The 24088-nt window shown below is 43.2% G+C and overlaps 1 protein-coding gene across 10 annotated transcripts in view; it reads left to right on the top strand.

The window, feature by feature from the left end:
• The window catches only part of RYR1 (ryanodine receptor 1), a 375187-nt gene that overhangs the window by 245828 nt on the left and 105271 nt on the right, over positions 1–24088 (top strand). For all 10 annotated transcript variants that reach the window (XM_068250552.1, XM_068250553.1, XM_068250548.1 and 7 more), the window contains 7 exons: positions 3237–3475; positions 11848–11929; positions 12234–12364; positions 15692–16012; positions 18975–19215; positions 20771–20858; positions 23759–23851. In XM_068250552.1, the coding sequence (XP_068106653.1) occupies positions 3237–3475; positions 11848–11929; positions 12234–12364; positions 15692–16012; positions 18975–19215; positions 20771–20858; positions 23759–23851 (1195 nt within the window). The remainder of the gene's footprint in view (positions 1–3236; positions 3476–11847; positions 11930–12233; positions 12365–15691; positions 16013–18974; positions 19216–20770; positions 20859–23758; positions 23852–24088) is intronic.

Genomic DNA, 24088 nt, shown 5'->3' with positions numbered 1-24088 from the left:
CTTACAGAGCTCCGAGCTATATAGCTCAGAGCTCTGTCGGGTGCGTGCGGGACGCTAAGTCCCCGCCCTCTCCCGCTGTCCTCCCCGCCTCTTCCACATGTCACCCACATGTGGGTGACATGTGGGTGACAGATGTGGGCGGGGTGGACAGCGGGAGAGGGCGGGGACTTAGCGTCCCGCACGGACCCGACAGAGCTCTGAGCTATATAGCTCAGAGCTCTGTAAGCATCTTTGTATTTGGGCTCCAAGGAGCCCCATTGGTCCTTAGCAGACCAATGGGGTTCCTTCTGATTTAAAGGAACCCCATTGGTCTGCTAAGGACCAATGGGGCTCCTTGGAGCCCAAATACAAAGATGCTTAGAGAGCTCTGAGCTATATAGCTCAGAGCTCTGTCGGGTCAGCGCAGACGCGGCGGTGGCGGCGAGTGACGTCGGGTGCGGCGTAGTTACAATGTAACAAAGTTGTTACATTGTAATAACTTTGTTACATTGTAACTGATAGAACATTTCCGAGGATATTGCGAGGGATCATTTATTTAAAGGGACAGGTAAGTATTAATGGTTAATTAAGAATATTAAAGGACTTTTTTCGTGGTTATGTTTTTTGTTCAATTAAAATACTTTTTCAAAGTGTCTGTGTGTTTATTTACTTTTAACTCTTAAAGGAAATGGGTAAGGGGTACAAGTACCTCTATACTCATTTCTCCTGGGAGGGGGGGTGGGCATCTGGGGGACCCCTTTTTAAAGGGGACTCCCAGATTCCACCATGAACCTCCCCCCCCCAGGAAATCGCGGCCTCCACCTCCACCGCCCATCGGAGGTGGAGAAGAGCCCCTTGTCCTTGGATTGGACAAGGGCTCGGAGGGGGAGGGGAAAGCTTGGCTGCCCCTCCCCTTCCGAGACCCCCCAATCCATGGACCATGCGGGCTGGTATAGTCAGGGTGCGGAGCCCCACGCGGCCGGTGCTCCGCATTCTGGCTATCCCAGCCTGCATGGGGGACAAGGGGTTAAAGAGGTCTGGGAGGGAGGACCCCACGTTGTTTTTTTTTTATATTTCCCACACTCAGAACGAAGTAAGTAAAACTCTTCCCACTTGGGGGAATCTATGAAAATAATACACTATTGTTACCTGTGCAAAAAAAACTGACATTTTCCGCATTTAAAAGACATTTTCGCCCTTGAAACTTAAAAATCGATTTTCTCAAAAACTATAAGGTCTTTTTGAAAAAAAAATTTTTCCTCTTATTCCCACTGATCCCCTTAATATACCCTGGGAATTTGGTGTTCCTAAACTTTAAGCAGGCTTTGCTATTAACCGTTAAAGTCGGCGGGTTTTTAAATGTTTACATTTTTCCTTTGAAACTTTAACATCGATTTTCTCAAAAACTATAAGGTCTTTTTGAAAAATTTTTTTTTCCTCTTGTTCACAATTTTCTTCTTAACATTCCCTGCAAATTTGGTGTTTTTAGCTTTTAAGGGGGCTTTGCTATTAAACATTAAAGCCGGCGGGCAGATATTTTCAAAACGGCAGCAAAGCAGGGGTTAAAACGATAAATACCGTTCAGGCAGGACAAAAAAAAAAAAAAAAAAAACAGTTTTAAAACGATAAATTTCGTTCTGCACTATTTTAACCTTTGAAACGATAAATATCGTTTTAAACATATATCGGGCAGAAGGTGGCGCCATTTTTTGGCCGGCGCCATTTTTCACTGGACGCGAAAAAAGACATATGTCCATTGAGTTCAACCAGAGAACAAAGTACAACTCCAGCCTGCTCCCTCACATATCCCTGTTGATCCAGAGGAAGGCGAAAAACCCTTACAAGTCATGGTCCAAAAGATAAAAAAAAATCCTTCCCAACTCCAGATGGCAATCAGATACAATCCCTGGATCAACATCATTGGGTATTCCTCGTAATTGTAGCCATGGATGTCTTTCAACGCAAGGAAAGCATCTAAGCCCCCTTTAAATGCAGGTATAGAATTTGCCATAACGACTGCCTGTGACAATGCATTCCACATCTTAATCACTCTTACTGTAAAGAACCCTTTCCTAAATAAATGGCTAAAACGTTTTTCCTCCATGCGCAGATCATGTCCTCTAGTCCTTTGAGAAGGCCTAGGGACAAAAAGCTCATCTGCCAAGCTTTTATATTGCCCTCTGATGTATTTATACATATTAATTAGATCTCCTCTAAGGCGTCTTTTCTCTAGACTAAATAAACCCAGTTTATCTAACCTTTCTTGGTAAGCGAGACCTTCCATCCCACGTATCAATTGTGTTACTCGTCTCTGCACCTGCTCTAAAACTGCAATATCTTTCCTGTAATGTGGTGCCCAGAGCTGAATTCCATATTCCAGATGTGGCCTTACTAGAGAGTTAAACAGGGTCAATATTATGCTAGCATCTCAAGTTTTTATTTCCCTTTTAATGCATCCCAAAATTGTATTAGCTTTAGCTGCGGCGGCTTGGCATTGAGTACGATTATTTAACTTGTTGTCAATGAGTACTCCTAAGTCCTTCTCCAAGTTTGATGTCCCTAACTGTATCCCATTTATTTTGTATGGTGCTAGACCATTGGTAATGACCAAAATGCATGACTTGCATTGCATATCTGTATTTTTTGCATATATTGATATTTCCTGGCCTGTTGGCTCCTGTAGCTCAGTTACCTTTTGCGACCATGGCACAATTTTACTGGGCAGATAGCTGTCCAAACTCCTCCCTTCATTACCCAGTGGGGTAGTGAGTGAAGGTTGCACTACCGCTAATAGATGAACTCTTCTTACAATAGAGAAACTTCCTAAACTGTCACTTGAAAAGATCATGAAGGTTTGCTTTCGGTGACCAGGGCCGAGGCATAGGCTGGAGAGGCTCCAGCCTCAGGGCGCAGTGTAGGAGGGGGCGCACAATTCATTCAGCTGTCATCCCTAATTGTGTTTGAAGCAGAAAGAAATAAGAAAAGGGGATACATGGCAGTGACTGCAAGCCAGATAACTACATAGATGTTGGGGAGGTTGTGGGCCCTGTGGCACCTCTTAGTCTAATAGCAATCAGTGTGTGATGGCTGGGGTGGCAGGGATGGAGGGGCGCACTTTGGTGTCTCAGCCTTGGGTGCTGGAGGACCTTGTCCCGGCTCTGTGGGTGACCATTCATTAAGCATGTAATGAAGTGTTAGATCTTTACCTTGAATCTTATTTGCACTGCACATGATGTCATGGTTTCTCCTCCCCACAGGACAGTCATGAAGTCTGGCCCGGAGATAGTGAAAGCTGGCTTGCGCTCCTTCTTTGAGGGAGCCTCTGAAGACATAGAGAAGATGGTTGAGAACCTGAAGCTGGGGAAAGTGTCTCAGTCCCGCACACAGGTGAAGGGCGTGACCCAAAACATCAGTTACACCACCATAGCCCTTCTGCCGGTCTTGACATCCATATTCGAGCACATTGCACAGCACCAGTTTGGAGATGATGTCATATGTAAGTTTGACTTTCTAAAATAAGCTTAAAGTCATATTTGGGGATTTTGAAGGTATACAGTGATGTCCATTCTCCATGCTTTACTCTGAGTTGACTATTTTGGAACTTCATCTGCAGATGTAGAGGTAATATATTAAAGTGGTCTGAAAGTCAGCATTTGTACTTTGCTCTAAAAGATTTCTTTACTATCCCAGATTTTTTTTTGTAGCAGAACATCACTGAAATGGTTAACCACTTAACGACCGCCTAACGCCGATAGGCGGCGGCTGGTTGTAAGTGGGTTTCTTTGGAAACTGGTTCGAGCGGCCGTTTCCTGTCAGTTCACGGAGTGTGTCTCCGTGAACAGCCTGCGAGCCTCCGATCACGGCTCGCAGGCTAAATGTAAACAACCGGGGACATAATCCCCGGTGTTTACATCGTACGGCGCTGCTGTCACAGCAGCACCGTAAAGGAGATCGGCGATCCCCGGCCTTTGATTGGCCGGGGATCGCCGGCATCTGATAGGCTGAAGCGGTACAGGATGGATCGCCGTCCTGTACCTCCCGTAGAGAGAAGGGGAGGGAGGGAAGGAGAGGGAGGGCGGAATAGCGCTGCGGAGGGGGGCTTTGAGGAGCCCCCCACAAGGCACAAACAGGTGGCGATCAGACCCCCCCAGCAGGACATCCCCCTAGTGGTGAAAAAAAGGGGAAAATCTGTTCGCCCTGCCTGCAACGTAACGTGATCTGTGCTGGGGGCTGAAGAGCCCACCCAGCACAGCGCATATGCAAATCCCCTGGTGCTTTGTCCTGCTATTCCGCTTCAGAAGACTGGAGATAACAGTATATTTGTTTACATTCGAATGTTGAAAACAAGCTCTCTGTGAAGCTCTCTCTGCTTCAGGCACACACACAGTTCAGAATAGCTCATTAAAAAGCAGTTGGAATAAAATGCAATGGCAGCTTTCAGGGCAAGATAAACCACACTTTGAAAACTTGTAATTTGTAGACAGACAATATTACTTATGCACAAAAGCGAATATAATAACTGTATGAGTAATAAAATGTAAGAAATCACATTTTTATTGAATGTAATGTCAGAGTTTCTGACCACTTTAAAGAAAATCTGTAATGAAAAAAACTCCCCTGGGGGTACTCCCCTCAGGTGGGGGAAGCCTCCGGATCCTATTGAGGCTTCACCCGTCCTCCTCGGTCCCACGGCGGCGAAGAAAATCCTCCCGGAGCTGCGGCGATGTAAATATTTACCTCTTGGCTCCAGGGCAGGCGCAGTATCCGCTCTTCCCACGGAGATAGGTGAAAATAGCAGATCTCCGTCGGGCCGCTCTACTGCGCAGGCACAAGTCGCCTGCGCAGTAGAGCGGACCCGATGGAGATCGGCTATTTCCGCCTATCTCCGTCAGAAGATCCGCAACAGCGCCCCCACTGAAGCCCGAAAAGGTAAATATTGCACATCGCGACAAATTGTCGCCTGTGCATTCCGGGGGCTGCAGCGAGACCGCCGTGGGACACAGGAGGACGGGGGAAGCCTCGATAGGATCCAGAGGCTTCCCCCTACTGAGGTGAGTACCCCCCCAGGGGAACTTTTTTTCAGTACAGGTTTTCTTTAAGAGAATTGTGAAATGAGGTTATATGGGAGCGTTTGTGTTTACCCCACTAATTAATATCACTATTAATGTGCATTGTGTCAAAAATGCAAGTGGCCTGCTAATCTTTGGTCCTTGGAAATTAGATTTTGACTGTCTGTATAGTGTGATTGTAGTATCCACGGTTCTGCCGGGGTCCGTTGTTCTTGGCCTCATGACTTTGTGGCACAGCAGAGTAGTACAAGTTTTAATATTTTTTTTAAAGGGAAACTGTAGTGAGAGCCATATGGAAGCTGCCATATTTATTCGATGCATGTGGGAATTTATAACGTATGTTACTATTTCTAGACTTTGAGGGTGGAGGAGACCACCTGTTTTTTTAGGTTATTTGCTGTGTGGGTGCCTATTTCCTGTTCCTTTACCTGCCATATTTATTCCTTTTAAACAATACCAGTTGCTTGGCAGCCCTGCTGATCATTCTGGCATCAGTTGTGTCTAAATCACACACTTAAAGGGGAACTCCAGTAAAAAATAATGTAATAAAAAAGTGCTTCATTTTTACAATAATTATGTATAAATTAGTTAGTCAGTGTTTGCCCATTGTAAAATCTATCCTCTCCCTGATTTACATTCTGACATTTATCACATGGTGACATTTTTACTGTTGGCAGGTGATGTAGCTGCTGCATGCTTTTTTTGGCAGTTGGAAACAGCTGTAAACGGCTATTTCCCACAATGCAACAAGGTTCACAGACAGAAAACTGCCAGGAGTACCACGGTCCTCAGAGTTTCTTGTGGGAGGGGTTTCACTACAATATCAGCCATGCAGTGCCCCCTGATGATCCGTTTGTGAAAAGGAATAGATGCCTCATGTAAAAGGGGGTATCAGCTACTGATTGGGATGAAGTTCAATTCTTGGTCACGGTTTCTGTTTAATACAAGCACGTGGCTAATCTTGTCACATTTATCTCAAACATCTGATCTGCATGTTTGTTCAGGGTTTATGGCTAAAAGTGCTAGAAGCATGGAATCAACATAACTTCCAAGCAACTGGTATTGTTTAAAATTAAATAAATATGGCTGCCTCCATTACCTCTCACTTCAGGTTCCCCAAAACTGTTGCAAGGATTAAAAGGTGGACTATATGGAAGAGGCGATGATCATGACCTTGTGAAAGGCCATTTGTCAAAGCCTCAGTTCAGGCACAGATTTTGTTTCATACATTGCAAGAGAGAGAGAAAAGGTCTCACAACGCACCAAGTTATCAAAAATAGTTCATTTTATTTATTAATTCATTAGAAAATCCTGACATATATGATAAAAATACATATCACAATGACTATAACAACACTAGGTAGAGAAGACATAATAATACAAAGTAAAAATACCCTGTAATAAGGGTAGAGTGGCTGCGATATTATACAATAGTTAAATAAGTAAGGTCGCTGGCAAAAAACATGGAATAATAGCGCTGTCAAGATAGCGCTGAAAATACCCAGCGCAAACAAAGTGAATAATGCAGGAGCGTCAGGCCGCCGCCAAATTACCTGCCAGTCACCCCGAATGCCAACTCCGCCGATCACGCCGCAGCCACCCTGAAAGAGGGTCTAACACGTGTGTCGCCGGCCGAATGCCAGCTTTCTCAGAGAACACCGCTGGGTATTTTCAGCGCTATCTTGACTCTTAGGACTTGGTTATACTCCTACTTTAGTGACTAGATGGTTGTTTACTTACTCATTTTGCACAATGTATTGGGATATTTTGGTATAGAAATTATTATGGTGACATTTACTATGAATGATATCTTTGCATAAGCCATTATATTTGATATTGGTTCTTTTTGTATGTATATATATATATATATATATATATATATATATATATATATACGATCACACTTTTTGCTGGATACGCAGGCCCCGCCTACCTATTTATTATTCAATTATTCCCTGTTTTTTGCCAGCGACCTTACTTAGTTACCTATTATATAATATTGCAGCCACTCTACCCTTATTACCGGGTGTTTTTACTTTGTATTGTTATGTCTTCTCTACCTAGTGTTGTTATAGTCATTGTGATATGTATTTTTATCATATTTGTCCAGATTTTTGAATAAATTAATAAATACAATGAACTATTTTTGGTAACTTGGTGCGTTGTGAGACCTTTTCTCTCTCTTTTGCTTTGTGAATTTTGCTCTAGATCCGCACTTCTTACCTATTACAAAAATGAATTATATGTACAGTGCTCTCTGGTAACTCCCCTTCTTGTTGATTTTTTTTCATACATTGTCATATCCAGTCACTGTGAAGCAATATCCCATTAGCCACATGGGCATGCAGGGAGTAGAGTTTTTTTTTTTTTAACACTAGTATCTTATTGACTTGCTGTAAGGAAACGCAGAAAATCAGCCGCCTCTACTCAGCGTGAGGCGGCTGTTTCCATGGAGAGCAAGGCAGGACGCGGAAAAACCGCCGCGTCTGACGTGGCGGTTAGCACGCAGTGCCCTGCCGCTGACACTGTGACCCAGCGCGGGGAGGCCGCCGCCGGTGCGGATAGCGGTGCGACCAACCCCGCGCATCGCTCAGCGGATACATTGCTGACAGTACTGGTGTGGCTGGGACTGATAGTCCACCAGGTTTCAGAGTGACGCGCGCGCACAGAGGCAGAGCTTATATGACAGCCAGAAGTCAGGCGGGTCAGCTGACATTTGCAACACCTCTCATTGGTCCAGCACTTAGGGAGGGGCCTGGAGAGTGTTCTGGTATATATACTGCTGGCTGTTCAGTTGCTGGTTGTCTGGCGTTGCGATCACTACGTGGTAGCACGCAGACCTGAGTCAGATCCGAAAGTGTGCCGGGACCAGCTGGAGCTGTAATCCTACACTTAGCTAGATTCTGTTGATAGTTTAAAGTACTAGTTTGATTGTGATTATCTGTTATGACCCTTTTGCCTGCCTGACTATTCTCTGAACTCTGATCCTGTACCTTGCCTCTCTGATACTCTGTTGCCGAACCCCGGCTCGTTCTTAGACTCTGCATCTGCCTTCTGATTTTGTACCTCGATATTTCTGATACCCTGTTCCCGAACCCTGCCTGTACTTTAGACTCCGCCTTTATCTCCTGAATCTGTACCTTGTCTGTCCGTGTGGTTACGACCTGATCTGTCCGACCTCGAGAACCGACCTTACTGTTAGAGGCGGTTCCCAGTCCTGATAGTGACACTTCCTCTTGAGTGTCACTCTCGTTCTGTCGTTCCTTCTCTCAGCCTGACTCCTCCCATCGGGAGAGTCCAGAAGGAATTGTGCAGTACTCCTTACTGCTTTGAGGCCCAGTCCTCTTATTATTACTGTTTGCACCAAACACTCTCTACTCAGGTGTCCAGAGGTTAGCTTGTATATCTGATTATCGGTGATACTGCAGATCATCAATAATGGGTTATATATCTGTATTGCCAGTGATATTGCAGATCACCGGTAATCAGATCCTCTCTGTGCTACACCGATCGTTACACTTGCAATCGTATCCACACCACCCTCATAACTCATCCCATAGCCAACCTGATCATATATCAAAGAAAAACATACATGTAGATCATTTTTGACATAGAAAAGAAATTAAAGTTAATACATATAACATGAGGTTTACATGACAGCGTTTGTCATACCACCACAGAAAGAGAGGACGAGAGAGAAAGAGGAAGCAAAAGACCAAACAGTTCAAAATGTCGCAGGGAAATATGGGCGCTACAGGCACCACCACAGGCTGTAATGTGAATTAAGGCCATAGCGGCACCCAGACAGTAATTTGTCTGCCGTCAAAAGAAAACAGTGTAAATCATCCGCCAGCAATAGCTGGAAGCCAAATTACATCTTTCTCCCACTATCCATGGTGTCCTGTACGGGAATTAGTAATTAACGTGGCCGGGACTTTTGCAGGGTAAGCTGTTTTTTGGCTTCACCCTGCGCCCAAATTTCCCATCGCCGTTTTTGCATGTATATGGAAAAGAGGGGGAGAAAAAATTAAGAAAGAGGGGACCAAAATCAATTTATCTGAACTTTTCTGCCTCAGTGGGTCAGGGTGTAGATTTTCTCACTTTGGGGGTAGCTGGGTTATACTGGGGTATATCATCCACCAACCCCACACCGTTATATACCTTTTCTTCTAAACTCTGTATTCATAGGTAAGTGTGCATAGTGGCAGGCCGGAGTTACCTGTCCTAATCAAAGTGTACTTTGTGGGAGCATTAGGATCCATCCAATTACAGATCATGACTTTGCAAGCCTAACAAGTTAATAGGCTTTATGTGGAGAAAGTGTGAGGTCAGTTGAGGGAGGAGAGTAAGGACCCATTCACACTAGAAAATTGCAAAACAGTAGCGCTTAGCCCTACCATTTTGAGCAGGTGATTTTACTGCGATTAGCGCTGTAAAATCACTGGAAACTCTCTCGCGATTCCCGACGATCGCTTTCAGCGTTTGTTAACACTGTACCGCGAACATTCGAGAATCGCAGCAAAATGCTGCAGGCAACACATTTTGAAATTGCCTTTAATCATGGAACGCTGGCAACAATCGGTGGCAATCATGGCAGTGAGATCACTGTCATATACAGGGAGTGCAGAATTATTAGGCAAGTTGTATTTTTGAGGAATAATTTTATTATTGAACAACAACCATGTTCTCAATGAACCCCAAAAACTCATTAATATCAAAGCTGAATACTTTTGAAAGTAGTTTTTAGTTTGTTTTTAGTTTTAGCTATATTAGGGGGATATCTGTGTGTGCAGGTGACTATTACTGTGCATAATTATTAGGCAACTTAAAAAAACAAATATATACCCATTTCAATTATTTATTCTTACCAGTGAAACCAATATAACATCTCAACATTCACAAATATACATTTCTGACATTCAAACACAAAACAAAAACAAATCAGTGACCAATATAGCCACCTTTCTTTGCAAGGACACTCAAAAGCCTGCCATCCATGGATTCTGTCAGTGTTTTGATCTGTTCACCATCAACATTGCGTGCAGCAGCAACCACAGCCTCCCAGACACTGTTCAGAGAGGTGTACTGTTTTTTCTCCTTGTAAATCTCACATTTTATGATGGACCACAGGTTCTCAATGGGGTTCAGATCTGGTGAACAAGGAGGCCATGTCATTAGTTTTTCTTATTTTATACCCTTTCTTGCCAGCCACGCTGTGGAGTACTTGGACGCGTGTGATGGAGCATTGTCCTGCATGAAAATCATGTTTTTCTTGAAGGATGCAGACTTCTTCCTGTACCACTGCTTGAAGAAGATGTCTTCCAGAAACTGGCAGTAGGACTGGGAGTTGAGCTTGACTCCATCCTCAACCCGAAAAGGCCCCACAAGCTCATCTTTGATGATACCAGCCCAAACCAGTACTCCACCTCCACCTTGCTGGCGTCTGAGTCGGACTGGAGCTCTCTGCCCTTTACCAATCCAGCCACGGGCCCATCCATCTGGCCCATTAAGACTCACTCATTTCATCAGTCCATAAAACCTTAGAAAAATCAGTCTTGAGATATTGCTTGGCCCAGTCTTGACGTTTCAGCTTGTGTGTCTTGTTCAGTGGTGGTCGTCTTTCAGCCTTTCTTACTTTGGCAATGTCTCTGAGTATTGCACACCTTGTGCTTTTGGGCACTCCAGTGATGTTGCAGCTCTGAAATATGGACAAACTGGTGGCAAGTGGCATCTTGGCAGCTGCACGCTTGACTTTTCTCAGTTCATGGGCAGTTATTTTGTGCCTTGGCTTTTCCATACGCTTCTTGCGACCCTGTTGACTATTTTGAATGAAACGCTTGATTGTTCGATGATCACGCTTCAGAAGCTTTGCAATTTTAAGAGTGCTGCATCCCTTTGCAAGATATCTCACTATTTTTGACTTTTCTGAGCCTGTCAAGTTCTTCGTTTGACCCATTTTGCCAAAGGAAAGGAAGCTGCCTAATAATTATGCACACCTGATATAGGGTGTTGATGTCATTAGACCACACCCCTTCTCATTACAGAGATGCACATCACCTAATATGCTTAATTGGTAGTAGGCTTTCGAGTCTATACAGCTTAGAGTAAGACAACATGCATAAAGAGGATGATGTGGTCAAAATACTCATTTGCCTAATAATTCTGCACTCCCTGTAGTTATAATTGCGCTAGCACTTTAAAAAGTGGTAACGCTTCAGCAATTATCAGGAATCACCCACTAATCGCGCTCTGGTGAGAACGGGGCCTAACGCTGGCCACAACCATAGAATATTTAGCCCAACTCAACATTTAAACATCAAATTTGGCAAAACTGTTGTTTACCTCCGGAGCACATTGACACGGCAATGGACCCCAAAATCGACCCACAGGCAACATTCAATGAGTCAGAGATGGTGGTACTTTGGCTAATATCGCACGTGATATCAATCATAATCGCGAGACAATCAAAGTCCGATTGGATCTGTGGTCGAGTAGTGAATGGGTAGCTTTATTGCTCAGCTGAAGCCACACATTACATCTAACTTATAGTCTGTCTGTGTAGTAAGGGGGTGTGGCTTAAGACTGACAAAGGGTCAAATGAGCAGGCAGCCGATGTAAATAAGGAGGAGATACAAGATCTACTTGTTGGTTTAGAAGGATTTTCCTCTTAAGTTAAAGAAGACAGTCTGCCTGGTTGGAACTTTAACTTGGAAAGTAGTTTCCTTAGAAAATTGACCAGACAAATTTTAATCTACTACTCTTAAGTCCTCCAGTAATAAATGTTTTTTTTTTCTTCCAGTGGATGATGTACAAGTTTCTTGCTACAGGACTCTGTGCAGTATTTACTCTCTGGGCACCACAAAGAACCCCTACGTAGAAAAGTAAGACATACTGGCCCTTATTCAATTCACTTTTTCGCCTACGTTTTCTCCTAGGAGGTAATGTTTCATCTACGTTCTGCAGTTGGAAAATGTAGATGAAAAAGTACTGTCAATATTTTCTTGCGTGCTGATGAATTAAGACCCTTTATTGATAATGTGTGGAAATATCACCTAGGAGAAAACGTGTATTGAATATGGTTCACTGGCTGATGGCTCCTGTTTGTAGCTATCTGCACGATAGCATTGCTTTTACCCTCTTGTATAAGTAGCGTTTGCCTAAAGCCTTACCTTTCTATATCTGTAGACAACGTCCAGCGCTGGGGGAGTGTTTGGCACGACTTGCGGCTGCCATGCCTGTGGCCTTCTTGGAACCCCATCTGAATGAGTATAACATCTACTCGGTCTACACCACCAAGTCTCCCCGTGAACGTGCCAGTAAGTATGAGGACTGAATGGTAGAACCATTAAAGAGGAACTTCATACAGATGTAACAACAAATCTAATTCCAGATTGCATTCCAATCTCATGCAAACTGTGTGCAGCCTGGAATTGGGCCAATTTAAGACCTCTTTTCCATGGACTGTTGATAAGCAGTGAAATGCCTTTCAAACTCTTACAACTGCTCACTGCTGCCTGGTAACTGCTCACTGCTGTATGGTAACAGCTTGTTGCTGCCTGGTAACTGCTTGTTGCTGCCTGGTATCTGCGCTGCTGCATGGTAACTGCTTGCTGAATACACAGTTCAACAATCCATGGAAAAGAGGCCTAAGGGCCCTTTTCCACAGACAGCTGAACTGAGTGCTTAGTGAGCATTTGCCAGGCAGCAGCAAGCATTTGCCAGGCAGCAGCAAGCAGTTGCCAGTTAGCAAGAAGCAGTTGTGAGATGTTAAAGTAATGGTCCAAGCTACAACAGCGGTCTTCTCCGCTGACGCAGCCGACCTCGCCAGGTCGGGTCCCTCCGACGTCATCAGGATGGTACTGCGCAGGTGCAGAACTACCGTCCTGATGACGTCAGAGGGACCACGTGACCCGTGCGGTGGAGCGCAGAAGCCGACTCAGAACCCGACCTGGGAAGGTCGGCTGCGCGGGAGCCACCGGAGCTGCGGCGAGGGCACAAGACGGCTGCCACGGGTTGGAGGAAGCCTCAGGTAAGTGGATCTCTTTTTTTTTTTTTTTGTAGCTTGGATGTTTCCTTTAAAGGGTACCTAAACTGAGATGGATATGGATGTTTCCTTTTATACAATACCAGTTGCCTGGCAGTCCAACTGATCTCTTTGGCTGCAGTAGTGGCTGAATCACACACCTGAAGCAAGCATGCAGCTAATCCAGTCTGACTTCAGTCAGAGCACCTGATCTGCATGCTTGTTCAGGGTCTGTGGCTGAAAGTATTAGGCCACATACACACATCAGACCATAGTCTTTTGAAAATGAAAGATCACAGACCAATCTTACCACCCTTCATGAAGTATGAGAGCCATACTCTACACAGTCTAGTCTATGGAGCTGAACTCCCCATCAGAAAAAAAATCTGTGCAAGATGCTGCACACACAGATGCTGTACAGACACAAAAGATCAGTATCTGCAAAAGATCTGTTCCTGCAAAAAATCCATTCCTGCAAATTGCAATGATAGTCTATGAGATCTGCAGATCATCATACACACATGATTTAACTGACATTCATCTGCAGATCAGATCCACCAGGATGGATTTTCAGATCTGCGGATGATTACTTGATCTGCAGATGAATGTCAGTTAAATCATGTGTGTATGATGATCTGCAGATCTCATAGACTATCATTGCAATTTGCAGGAATGGATTTTTGGCAGGAACAGATCTTTTGCAGATACTGATCTTTTGTGTCTGTACAGCATCTGTGTGTGCAGCATCTTGCAAAGATTTTTTTCTGATGGGGAGTTCAGCTCCATAGACTAGACTGTGTAGGTATGGCTCTCATACTACATGGAAGGGGGTAAGATTGGTCTGTGATCTTTCATTTTCCAAAGACTATAGTCTGATGTGTGTATGAGCCTTTAGAGACACAGGATCAGCAAGAGAGACAGGCAACTGGTATTATTTGAAAAGGTAAAATCCACATCCTCCTCAGTTTAGGTTCCCTTTAAGTCATTCACTGCCTATCAACTGCCTGTGAAAAGCCCTTTTCCTAAATCAACAGGAAGTACTTTTAATTTGTCCAGTCCAAGGGTGCATACACACATCAGACCATGGTCTTTGGAAAATGAAAGATCACAGACCAGTTTTACCCCCTTCCATGTAGTATGAGAGCCATACCTACACAGTCTATTCTATGGAGCTGAACTCCCCATCAGAAAAAAAACTTTGCAAGATGCTGCACACACAGATGCTGTACAGACACAAAAGATCAGTAGCTGCAAAAGATCTGTTCCTGCCAAAAATCCAACCCTGCAAATTGCAATGATAGTCTATGAGATCTGCAGATCATCATACACACATGATTTAACTGACAGATCTGCAGATCTGAAAATCCAACCTGGTGGATCTGATCTGCAGATGAATGTCAGTTAAATCATGTGTGTACGATGATCTGCAGTTCTCATAGACTATCATTGCAATTTGCAGGGTTGGATTTTTGGCAGGAACAGATCTTTTGCAGCTACAGATCTTTTGTGTCTGTACAGCATCTGTGTGTGCAGCATCTTGCAAAGTTTTTTTTCTGATGGGGAGTTCAGCTCCATAGAATAGACTGTGTAGAGTATGGCTCTCATACTACATGGAAGGGGGTAAAACAGATCTGTGATCTTTCATTTTCAAAAGACTATGGTCTGATGTGTGTATGAGCCTTAAGCTGCATACAATTTGCAAGTAATCTGCATGCTAGCCAGAATTATTTGCATCTCATTGACTATCTCTAGTACCTACCGGTATATACAGTATGTATAAAAGCATGTAAAGGGGCAGTGTTTCTGTTCTCTTTTGGGTTTCTTTTGCAAAAATTGCTGAGAAGATCAAACTGGCTTAACTTCCTTTAGGCCTCTTTTCCACGGCCAGTTGATAGGTAGTGAAATGCCTCTCAAACTCTCACAACTGCTTGCTGCTGCTTGGGAATTAGGATTCAGCATTGTCAACTGAGTATTTCCAGCTTGCAGTCACTGCTAGGGATCATGGGTAATGTAGTCTTCCACCCAATAAATAACTTGGCACAGGAGGCTGCATCATCACTTTCTAGTTCTTCAGCCATTGGGATAGGCTGAGATAGTACAACAGAGCTTGCAGGATCCATCTGGATATTCAAAACTAAAATGTATCTGCAGGATTTATTATTATTCTTAAAAGTAGACATCTTAGAACTTCCTCTCTGCTGTAAAATATTAGCCACAGCTTGATAACATTTATGGAAACAAAGATTTCTTCATTACAATTTATGGAAATGCTAAAAAAAAACACTGGAAAAAAAAAGCCTTAGAGGATGTAGAAAGCCACTGTGGCAGAACTCCTGAAGTCTATTCTCAGCTGCTGATTAGAACATAGCAGTGAAATAAAGACTTTTTATTGTGTGCTGTGCTAGAGTTTATTGATCTGAAGAAGCGGACAGAAATCCGTGAAACAAGTTATTCCCCAAGTGTCTGTTCTTATGATTTTTTATTTTTTGTTTACTTGCCTCATTTTACATAAGAACCATTTCCTGACGCACTACACCATATTGTGTGGAGTTAAAACTTTTCACTGTGTGCTGTGCAAGAGTTTGGGTCCGCTTTAAGGTTCTTTCTTCATTACCTCCAGTTTTGGGTCTCCCCAACTCCGTGGAAGAAATGTGCCCAGATATCCCTGATCTGCAGACCCTGATGAAGGAAATCAGCATGCTGGCAGAGTCTGGTGCCCGCTACACAGAGATGCCGCACGTCATTGAAGTAACTCTGCCCATGCTGTGCAACTATCTTCCTCGCTGGTGGGAACGCGGGCCAGAGAATATTCCGGATGACACATCACCTTGCTGCACCACTGTGACCTCTGAGCACCTGAACGCCCTCCTGGGTAACATCCTGCGCATTGTTGTCAACAACCTGGGCATTGATGAGGCCTCCTGGATGAAAAGACTTGCAGGTATAGTGGGGTTTATTGATAATTTAAATGCAGAGGTAAGATTTGGTTAGAGCATACATGTCAAACTCCAGCCCGCGGGCCAAATCTGGCCCTCAGAGGCATTAAATTTGGCCCTCATGTGGTTTCCCCACTTTGCATTATGTTTGGCCCACTCCAGACCACCAGGGAAGCTGTATTGGAGGTAAAGCCCTAGAACACCCGTAAAGCCATATGGGAGAGGTGGGGGTTAAGCACTAAACACTGAGCAACTAAATAGGGAAGGGTGGGGCCACTAGACACCAGGGAACTCTATAGGGAAGGGAGGACCACTAGACACCAGGGAGCTGTATAGATGTTGGAGGGGAGGGGGGGGGGGGCATTAAACACCAGAGAACTTTTTAAGGAGGCCAGTAGACATTGAGATTGGCCCACGATTAGGTCCCAATGTTCAATTTCGGCCCACTTTGTATTTGAGTTTGGCACCCCTGGCTTAGAGTGTTTAAAGGGAAATTAAATTATTTTTTTTAATGTAACTTTATTAAAATTGATTTTTCAATTCGCAATTTGCTGAATGTTTAAAGCCCCCCAGACAGACAAATAGTATTTTTCCAATCACAAAATGACCATTACTTTGGTGTACTTTCTAATTCCTTAGGGTTGGTTTACACTTGGCGATTCTTCAGCGTTTTGCTGATCGCCGGCGATCAGCAAAGAGCTGCTACTAATGTATCCCTATAGATACATTGACACAGCAGCGTTTGCGATTTCGATCAATCTCAAATGTGCTGCATGCAGCCTTTCAGCGGCGATTGCGCTTTGATTCTCGTTCTATTGAACGGGTATCACAAGTGCAAATTGCGCTGAAATTTTGCCCTCAACTCGCGATCGTGGAGCCGAAAGCGATCATGGGCAAGCTGAACCGGCCCTTACTCCTATCTTCCTACATGAGTAAATAGCTGCAGTATGACTCTTCCCCACTTCTAGACTGATCAGCAGACTCTAACACACCCATCAGGCATTTTTAGAAACCTGTGGGATGACTGTATTCATCGCTGCAGGTAAAACCTAAGTAAGAAGTCTGAAATAATGTTTTTAAGGGCACCCAAGGTGAGAGCGACATGGAGGCTGCCATATTTATTTCTTTTTAAACAATACTAGTTGCTCCTGATCCTATGCCTGTAATACTCTGACTCAGGTTTTACTGCATTTGCCAAATGCTTGTTCCAGGGTTTTGAGTTAGAATCTATGTATGCCAGAAGATCAACTGGACTGCCAGGCAACTGGCATTGTTTACAAGGAAACAAATATGGCAGCATCCATATCACTCTCACCTCAGATGTCCTTTAAAGCAGTGTTCCCCAACCCTGTCCTCAAAGCGAGGTAGGTAATCGGCTTTGCTGAGACACTAATTACTTCACCTGTGCATGTTTGTGGTTTGCTGCAAAACATGTACTGTTGGTGGGCCTTGAGGACAGGGTTGGGGACCTCTGCTTTAAAGGACAACTGAAGTGAGAGGGATATGGAAGCTGCCTGCCATATATATTTCCTTTTAAACAATACCAATTTCGCGGCATCCTGATGATCACTTTGGCTGCAGTCATTTTCTGGATCACACACCTCAAACAAGCATGAGTCAAATCCAGTCAGACATCTGAACTGCAAGCTTGTTTCAGGGTCTATGGCTTAATGTATTAGAGACGGGATCATGAGGACAGACAGGCAACAAGTGGTATTGTTTAACAGGAGATAAATATGGCAGCCTCCATATCCCTCTCAGTTCAGGTGTCCTTTAAGTGTAGCCTGTTTGAGACTAATTTTATTGTGCTACAGACAATCAGTTTTTACTTCATTTGGCTGGAATACTAGCCCTTTGTAGTGTGAGCACATTGGCATCTATTGTATAGATGAAAAGGGCCATAGCATCTGTCATAGTTATATTAACTAGTTCCCCGCCCGCGTACAGTATATCTACGCTCCTTTGGACCTCACTTCCCCGCCCGGAGCGTAGATATACGCACCCCCCGCCGCTGCCGCCGCTGTCCGCGCTCCCGCTCGCACTCCCGCTGGTAATCACGCCGCTGCCCGCTCGCCCGGAGATCAATGAACGGGAAAATACATTCCCGTTCGTTGATCTCTGCCCCCAGCAATGATCGGCTGCTTTCCGCTGAGCAGCGTGATCATTGTAAAAGAAAAAAAAATCCCAGCCTCTTTATACTTCCTCCGAGCGTCCGGAAGGACGCTTGGAGGTCGCATTACTGTTGCCATCTTGTGGCCAAATAGTAAAACTACACCCTACACTATTTTTCACATACACATACATTACTTATACAGAAAAAAATTAACTCATTACCTCCCACGCTCCCCATTTTTTTTTTTTTTGTAATTAAAAAAAAATAAAAAATTTACAATTAAAAAAAATACATCAATAGTTACCTTAGGGACTGAACTTTTTAAATATTTATGTCAAGAGGGTATAACACTGTTACTTTATAAACTATGGGCTTGTAATTAGGGATGGACGCAAAACTGAAAAAATGCACCTTTATTTCCAAATAAAATATTGGCGCCAAACATTGTGATCGGGACATAATTTAAATGGTTTTATAACCGGGACAAAAGGGCAAATACATTTCATGGATTTTAATGACAGTAGCATGCATTATTTAAAAACTATAATGGCGGAAAACTGAAAAATAATGTTTTTTTCCCAAATGTTTTCCTATTTTCCCATTAAAACACATTTAGAATAAAATAATTCTTGGCATAATGTCCCACCTAAAGAAAGCCTAATTGGTGGCGAAAAAAACAAGATATAGTTCATTTCATTGTGATAAGTAATGATAAAGTTATAGGGGAATGAATGTAAGGAGCGCTGAAAGGAGAAAATTGCTCGGATGCTGAAGGGGTAAAACCCCTCAGTTGGGAAGTGGTTAAAATCACCAGTAGTGTTTGTAGAGCCTTTTGTTTCTTTCCTCTTTTCCAGTGTTTGCCCAGCCTATCGTCAGCAAGGCCAAGCCAGAGCTCCTTAGGTCTCACTTTATTCCCACCATGGAGAAGCTGAAGAAGAGGGCAGGGAAAGTGGTGGCTGAGGAGGAGCAGCTACGTCTGGAGGCCAAGAGCGAGTCAGAAGATTCCGAGGCTCTTATACGGGATGAGTTCTCTGTGCTCTGCAGAGACCTCTATGCTCTCTATCCTCTGCTCATTCGTTATGTAGATAATAACAGGTATGTGCAGTCTGGCAAGCATGGGATTTTCAGGATAGAGTATTCATTCTTGGCCTTTCTTTAAATATTTTTCCAACTATGGCCTAGGTAAATCATATGTGTAAAAATCATGCTTTAGACCAATATGTTTAATACCAGTAAAAATAATTCATTAATAAACTTTGATCCTTGCTAGAATTAACCCTCTACACCCTGGAAAAAAGTCAACTGGAAGCATAACTACAAATTTAAAGGACTACTATTATGAAAATATTTAAAATGCATGTGCATGCAGATGTATAAAATGTTTATTTGTTCCACAGTAAAATGCACAATAAATTACTTTTTTCTTATCTTGTTGTCACTCACAGGCATTTAATAATTTGACATACCTATCTATCAGGTTTCGGATGAATCCATCTTCTCATGAAGGATTCTCAGTTATTTTTTATTTATAAAAGCACTTACTGAACTGCAGTTTCTCAGCCCAACTGCCAAAATAGTGTGCAAGCAAGTAGGGAGGCTGGCTGGCATCCTATATAGATCTTTTCCATGAAGTGCTTTTGTAAAGAATAATCCCCTGTGAGGAGATGGACTGGTCCAAAACCTGTCAGATTGTTACTGCCTTCTGTAAGCGACAGCAATATAGGGGAAAAGTAATTTATAGTGCATTTTATTCTGGGAGAAATGTGCTCCTTATAAATATGTATTTGAAATATTTTCACGATAGCGGTCTTTTAAAGTCCCTATGAAGAAATTTCAACAGAGCCTTAGTTCTTGGCACATCAGAACATGATACCCTTTCTTCCCCTTTCCCCTGTAGATACAAGTTAAAGAGGAACTTCAGCCTAAACAAACATACTGTCATTAAGTTACATTAGTTATGTTAATTAAAATAGATAGGTAATATAATCTCTTCCCCACCCTGTTTGAAAAAAAACAGGCAAAAGTTTGATTTCATGAAGGCAGCCAACTTTTTGGTTGAAAGGGGGTGACAGGGAGCATGAGACACAGTTCCAACTGTCCTGTGTGATGATCACCCCCTCCCAGTTGCTAGGCAACGTGAATAACAACATAGGAAATCCCATCATGCTTTGCACAGCATCAGGGAAAAAAAAAGCCCGGGCAGTTTTCTTTGATGGGGCGGAGCTTAGCTTCTGTATAGCTAATAATTAGGCTTAGGTAATTAAAACAAAGTTCTGATGCTGTGAAACTGTTAAAGAAACACCAAGCCTTTTCAGTGCTGCTGAGTAGATTTTTAGTCTGGAGGTTCACTTTAATGGGCAATGTTCAGTCACCACAGACAGAGCACATGGAAACAGAAGCACAGTGTCACCTTTCCGACAACATTTTCCATGCAAGCTTTGCTTATTTGACCACCTTCTAATTCCCACATTCAAACATTAAACTATATTACAAGATAACGCCCCCAAAAAAATCTTAATTAGGGAGTCCTCGAATAACAATTGTGGTTGGAGGTGGGATTGTAAAATCCCTCTGCAGAAGAGATAAGAGGTTTGCAGATTTTTCAAGCTGTTGGGGCTGCTACTGAAATTTTTTTGTTTTGTTTTTACAGAGCGAATTGGCTGACCGTGCCCAACAATGATGCAGAAGAGCTGTTCCGAATGGTTGGAGAGGTGTTCATCTTCTGGTCCAAATCCCATGTATGTTCTAATCTCTCCAGTTCATATTTCAGTGTTTATGGACGCTATTTACTGAGGTTCTCCAGCTCAGAGCAACTTTAGTAAACCGTGTCCTAAGTACTAAGGCTTATAGATACATTCTCCAGCTTGAATAACCTTTGTAAGCTAAGCCCTAAATACTAAGGCTCTAAATACATTCCTCAACTCAGAACAACCTTAGCAAACCAGGTAATAAATACTAAGGCTATCGATACCTTCCCCAGATTAGAACAACCTTAGTAAACCAGGTCCTAAATTCTAAGGTTTAAAGATACCTTCTCCAGCTTGGACAACCTTTGTAATCCAAGTCCTAAATACTAAGACTAGATACCTTCTCCAGCCTGAACAATCTTAGTAAACCAGGTCTTCAATACTAAGGCTAGATACATTCTCCATCTCAGAACACTTAGTAAACCGGGTCCTAAATACCAAGGCTAGATACCTTCTCCAGCTCAGAACAACCTTCGTAAACCAGGTCCTAAATACCAAGGCTAGATACCTTCTCCAGCTCAGAACAGATACCAAAATCTTTGTAACAGACTCAGATCTCATTCAGAGGAATAGTTTCAGTTAATATCTGTAAATAACAGAATTCATAATAAGATTACAGACTCTGTATGTTTGTTTTGTAATGGAAAAAGTATTTTGTAGGTAGTTTTGTATACTGTCAAGAATGTATGCTATCAAGAAATGTATGCTGCTATAGTGGAATTTGCATTAGGCAAAGGCATTGTGCACACTCATGTTCCCCCAATCAGCCATTTTTTTATATTTTTATAAATGGGAACAGCTGTTGTAATTACTGATTTGACTAAATAAGAATTCTTTAAATCAAAAGTTCTAATTCAAGTGGATTGTCTTAGAGCACAAGTGAAAATTGCCTTTAGGGCTCGTTTCCACTAGAGCGAATCTGCATGCGTTTCCTGCATGCAGATTCGCTCAAACAATACTAGTGGATGGCGCCGTTTCCACTTGTCAGGAATTCTGTGCGGCTCGCTCTGCAGAAAAAATCTGCACAGCAGAGCCGTCAGAATTCGCACGCCGCACACCCGCACGCGAATCGTCGGTCATGTAACTAAATAGGAAAGCCGCAAGCACTTGAGTCTTGCGATTTTCCCGGCGTTTCCACGCGCGATTTCGTTAAAAAACCCATGTCAATGCTTGCCGGCATTGACATGGTTAAAATCGCGCTGTTAAAATCACGAACGATTCCGCGTGAAAATCCGCATGAAAACGTCAACGAATCCGCAACCGTATGCGGATTCGTTGACGCGTTTTCCACGAGCAAATCGCGCCGCACAAGTGGAAACTTACCCTTATGGTGGTAATCCAGATAACTACTACTTAAAGAGAACCTGTACTGAGTAAAAATATTTAAAATAAACACATGAGGTAACTTCAAATGAACATTACATAGTTGCCTTGCCATCAGTTCCTCTCAGAAGCTCACCACTTTCTTCTGACAATGATCCCTTTCAGTTCTGACAATATTTTGTCAGAAATGAAATATATCAGTTACTCTCTGTTATAGATCAGTTGCTGTCAGTTATAGCTGAGAGAAGAACTGATGTGTCCAGGTTTCCCTATGGCTCAAGTGGGCGATGTTACAGTTTAACTGTGTGCTGACCAGAAAGCTGTTATGGGTAATGACCATTTTCAAAATGGAGGACGGAAAATTCCCTTGATCACAGTGAACAAACAGGACGCGGGAGAGGAGAAAGACACTGAGGAGTAGACTACATGGAAGGTAAGTATGACTTGTGTATGCTTATTTTGATTTTAAATTTTCAGTTCAGGTTTTCTTTAAGATTGATGGATTGGTCATGATCATAGTGCACATCAGTATTTTAGTGCCATGCAGGTGGCTAGGAAATTCTTGCAAAGTGTTTATGGACCACACTATGCCCAGTGTACACAAGTTGCCAAGACTTCAATTTTCAAGCTGTGGCTTTCTGGATCAGCATGATGAAGGTAAGCAACTCAGTGATAAAAAAAAATCTAGATAAAATTAGGTGAAAACTGCATATCAACATGCATAGTTCAGTTTAAAAAAAACTGGGTTTTAAGGGAGGTCTTTGGGATTCTGCTACAGTTTGGACTCCATAATGACCACACCCCGTTGCTTGTACCACCAGATCACACTTCAGTCTCTGCATTTAAAGAGACTCTGAAGTCTCCCTAAAATTAGGTTTTTTTATTTTAAAAATCTCATTACCATTATTGTCCGACCTAAAACGCTGCATCCCCGCAGCTGAAAACCCCCTCGATCACCCCAAACTCACGGGGGTACAGCGCAGCAAAATCCACAACTTTCTTGGTCGTGGATTTTGCTGCCGCCTCTATGCGTCAATCAGCGCGTATCTCCGCCTCTACCCCGCCCCTCTCAGTGAAGGAACACTGAGTGGCGCGGGGGAGAGGCGGCGATCCGGCGCTGATTGACGCACATAGAGGCAGAGCCGTGCTGCCTCTATGCGGAAATTGCCTGCGTGTACCCCCGTGATTTTGGGGTGATCGAGGGGGTTTTCAGCCACAGGGATGCAGCGTTTTAGGTCAGACAATAATGGTAATGAGGTTTTTAAACTAAAAACCTCATTTTAGGGAGACGTCAGAGTCTCTTTAAGCATAGGCCACAGTATGCTGTGGTGGGAGGGGAAACATTACTACAATTTCTGCTGTTGGACTGCCATGTCCAGAAAGCCAACCACAGGAGTGACCCAAAGTGCATCTTTGCAGTCACTATTTTCATGAGCACCATGGAGAACAAAGCAATGCATCTTAGGAATTGTTGGGGTTGTTTTTTCTGTTGTTGTTGTAATTTTTCAGATTTGCTTCGAGATGTCTACTTCACTATCAGAATTAACTATTTTTCTGTCCCTTATTAGAACTTTAAAAGGGAGGAGCAGAACTTTGTGGTACAAAATGAAATCAACAACATGTCCTTCCTTACCGCTGATAGCAAGAGCAAGATGTCCAAGGTTGGTGACCATTCTTATTCTTGTCTTTCTTCCACTTGTTTTTCCCATCTCATGTCTCTCTTTAATTGACAAGCCCTATTCCTCTGCTTAAGATACAATGGGCTTGATTCACAAAGCGGTGCTAACCTACTTAGCACGTCTAAAGTCTTTAGACATGCTAACCAGGGTGCTAAGTAGGTTAGCACCGGATTTCTCAATTGAGAAAACCGGTGCTAACCTACTTAGCACCCTGGTTAG

This window comes from Hyperolius riggenbachi, chromosome 8, assembly GCF_040937935.1.
Source record: "Hyperolius riggenbachi isolate aHypRig1 chromosome 8, aHypRig1.pri, whole genome shotgun sequence".
Classification (NCBI taxonomy): Eukaryota; Metazoa; Chordata; class Amphibia; order Anura; family Hyperoliidae; genus Hyperolius; species Hyperolius riggenbachi.
This window is presented reverse-complemented; position numbering and strand designations above follow the sequence as displayed.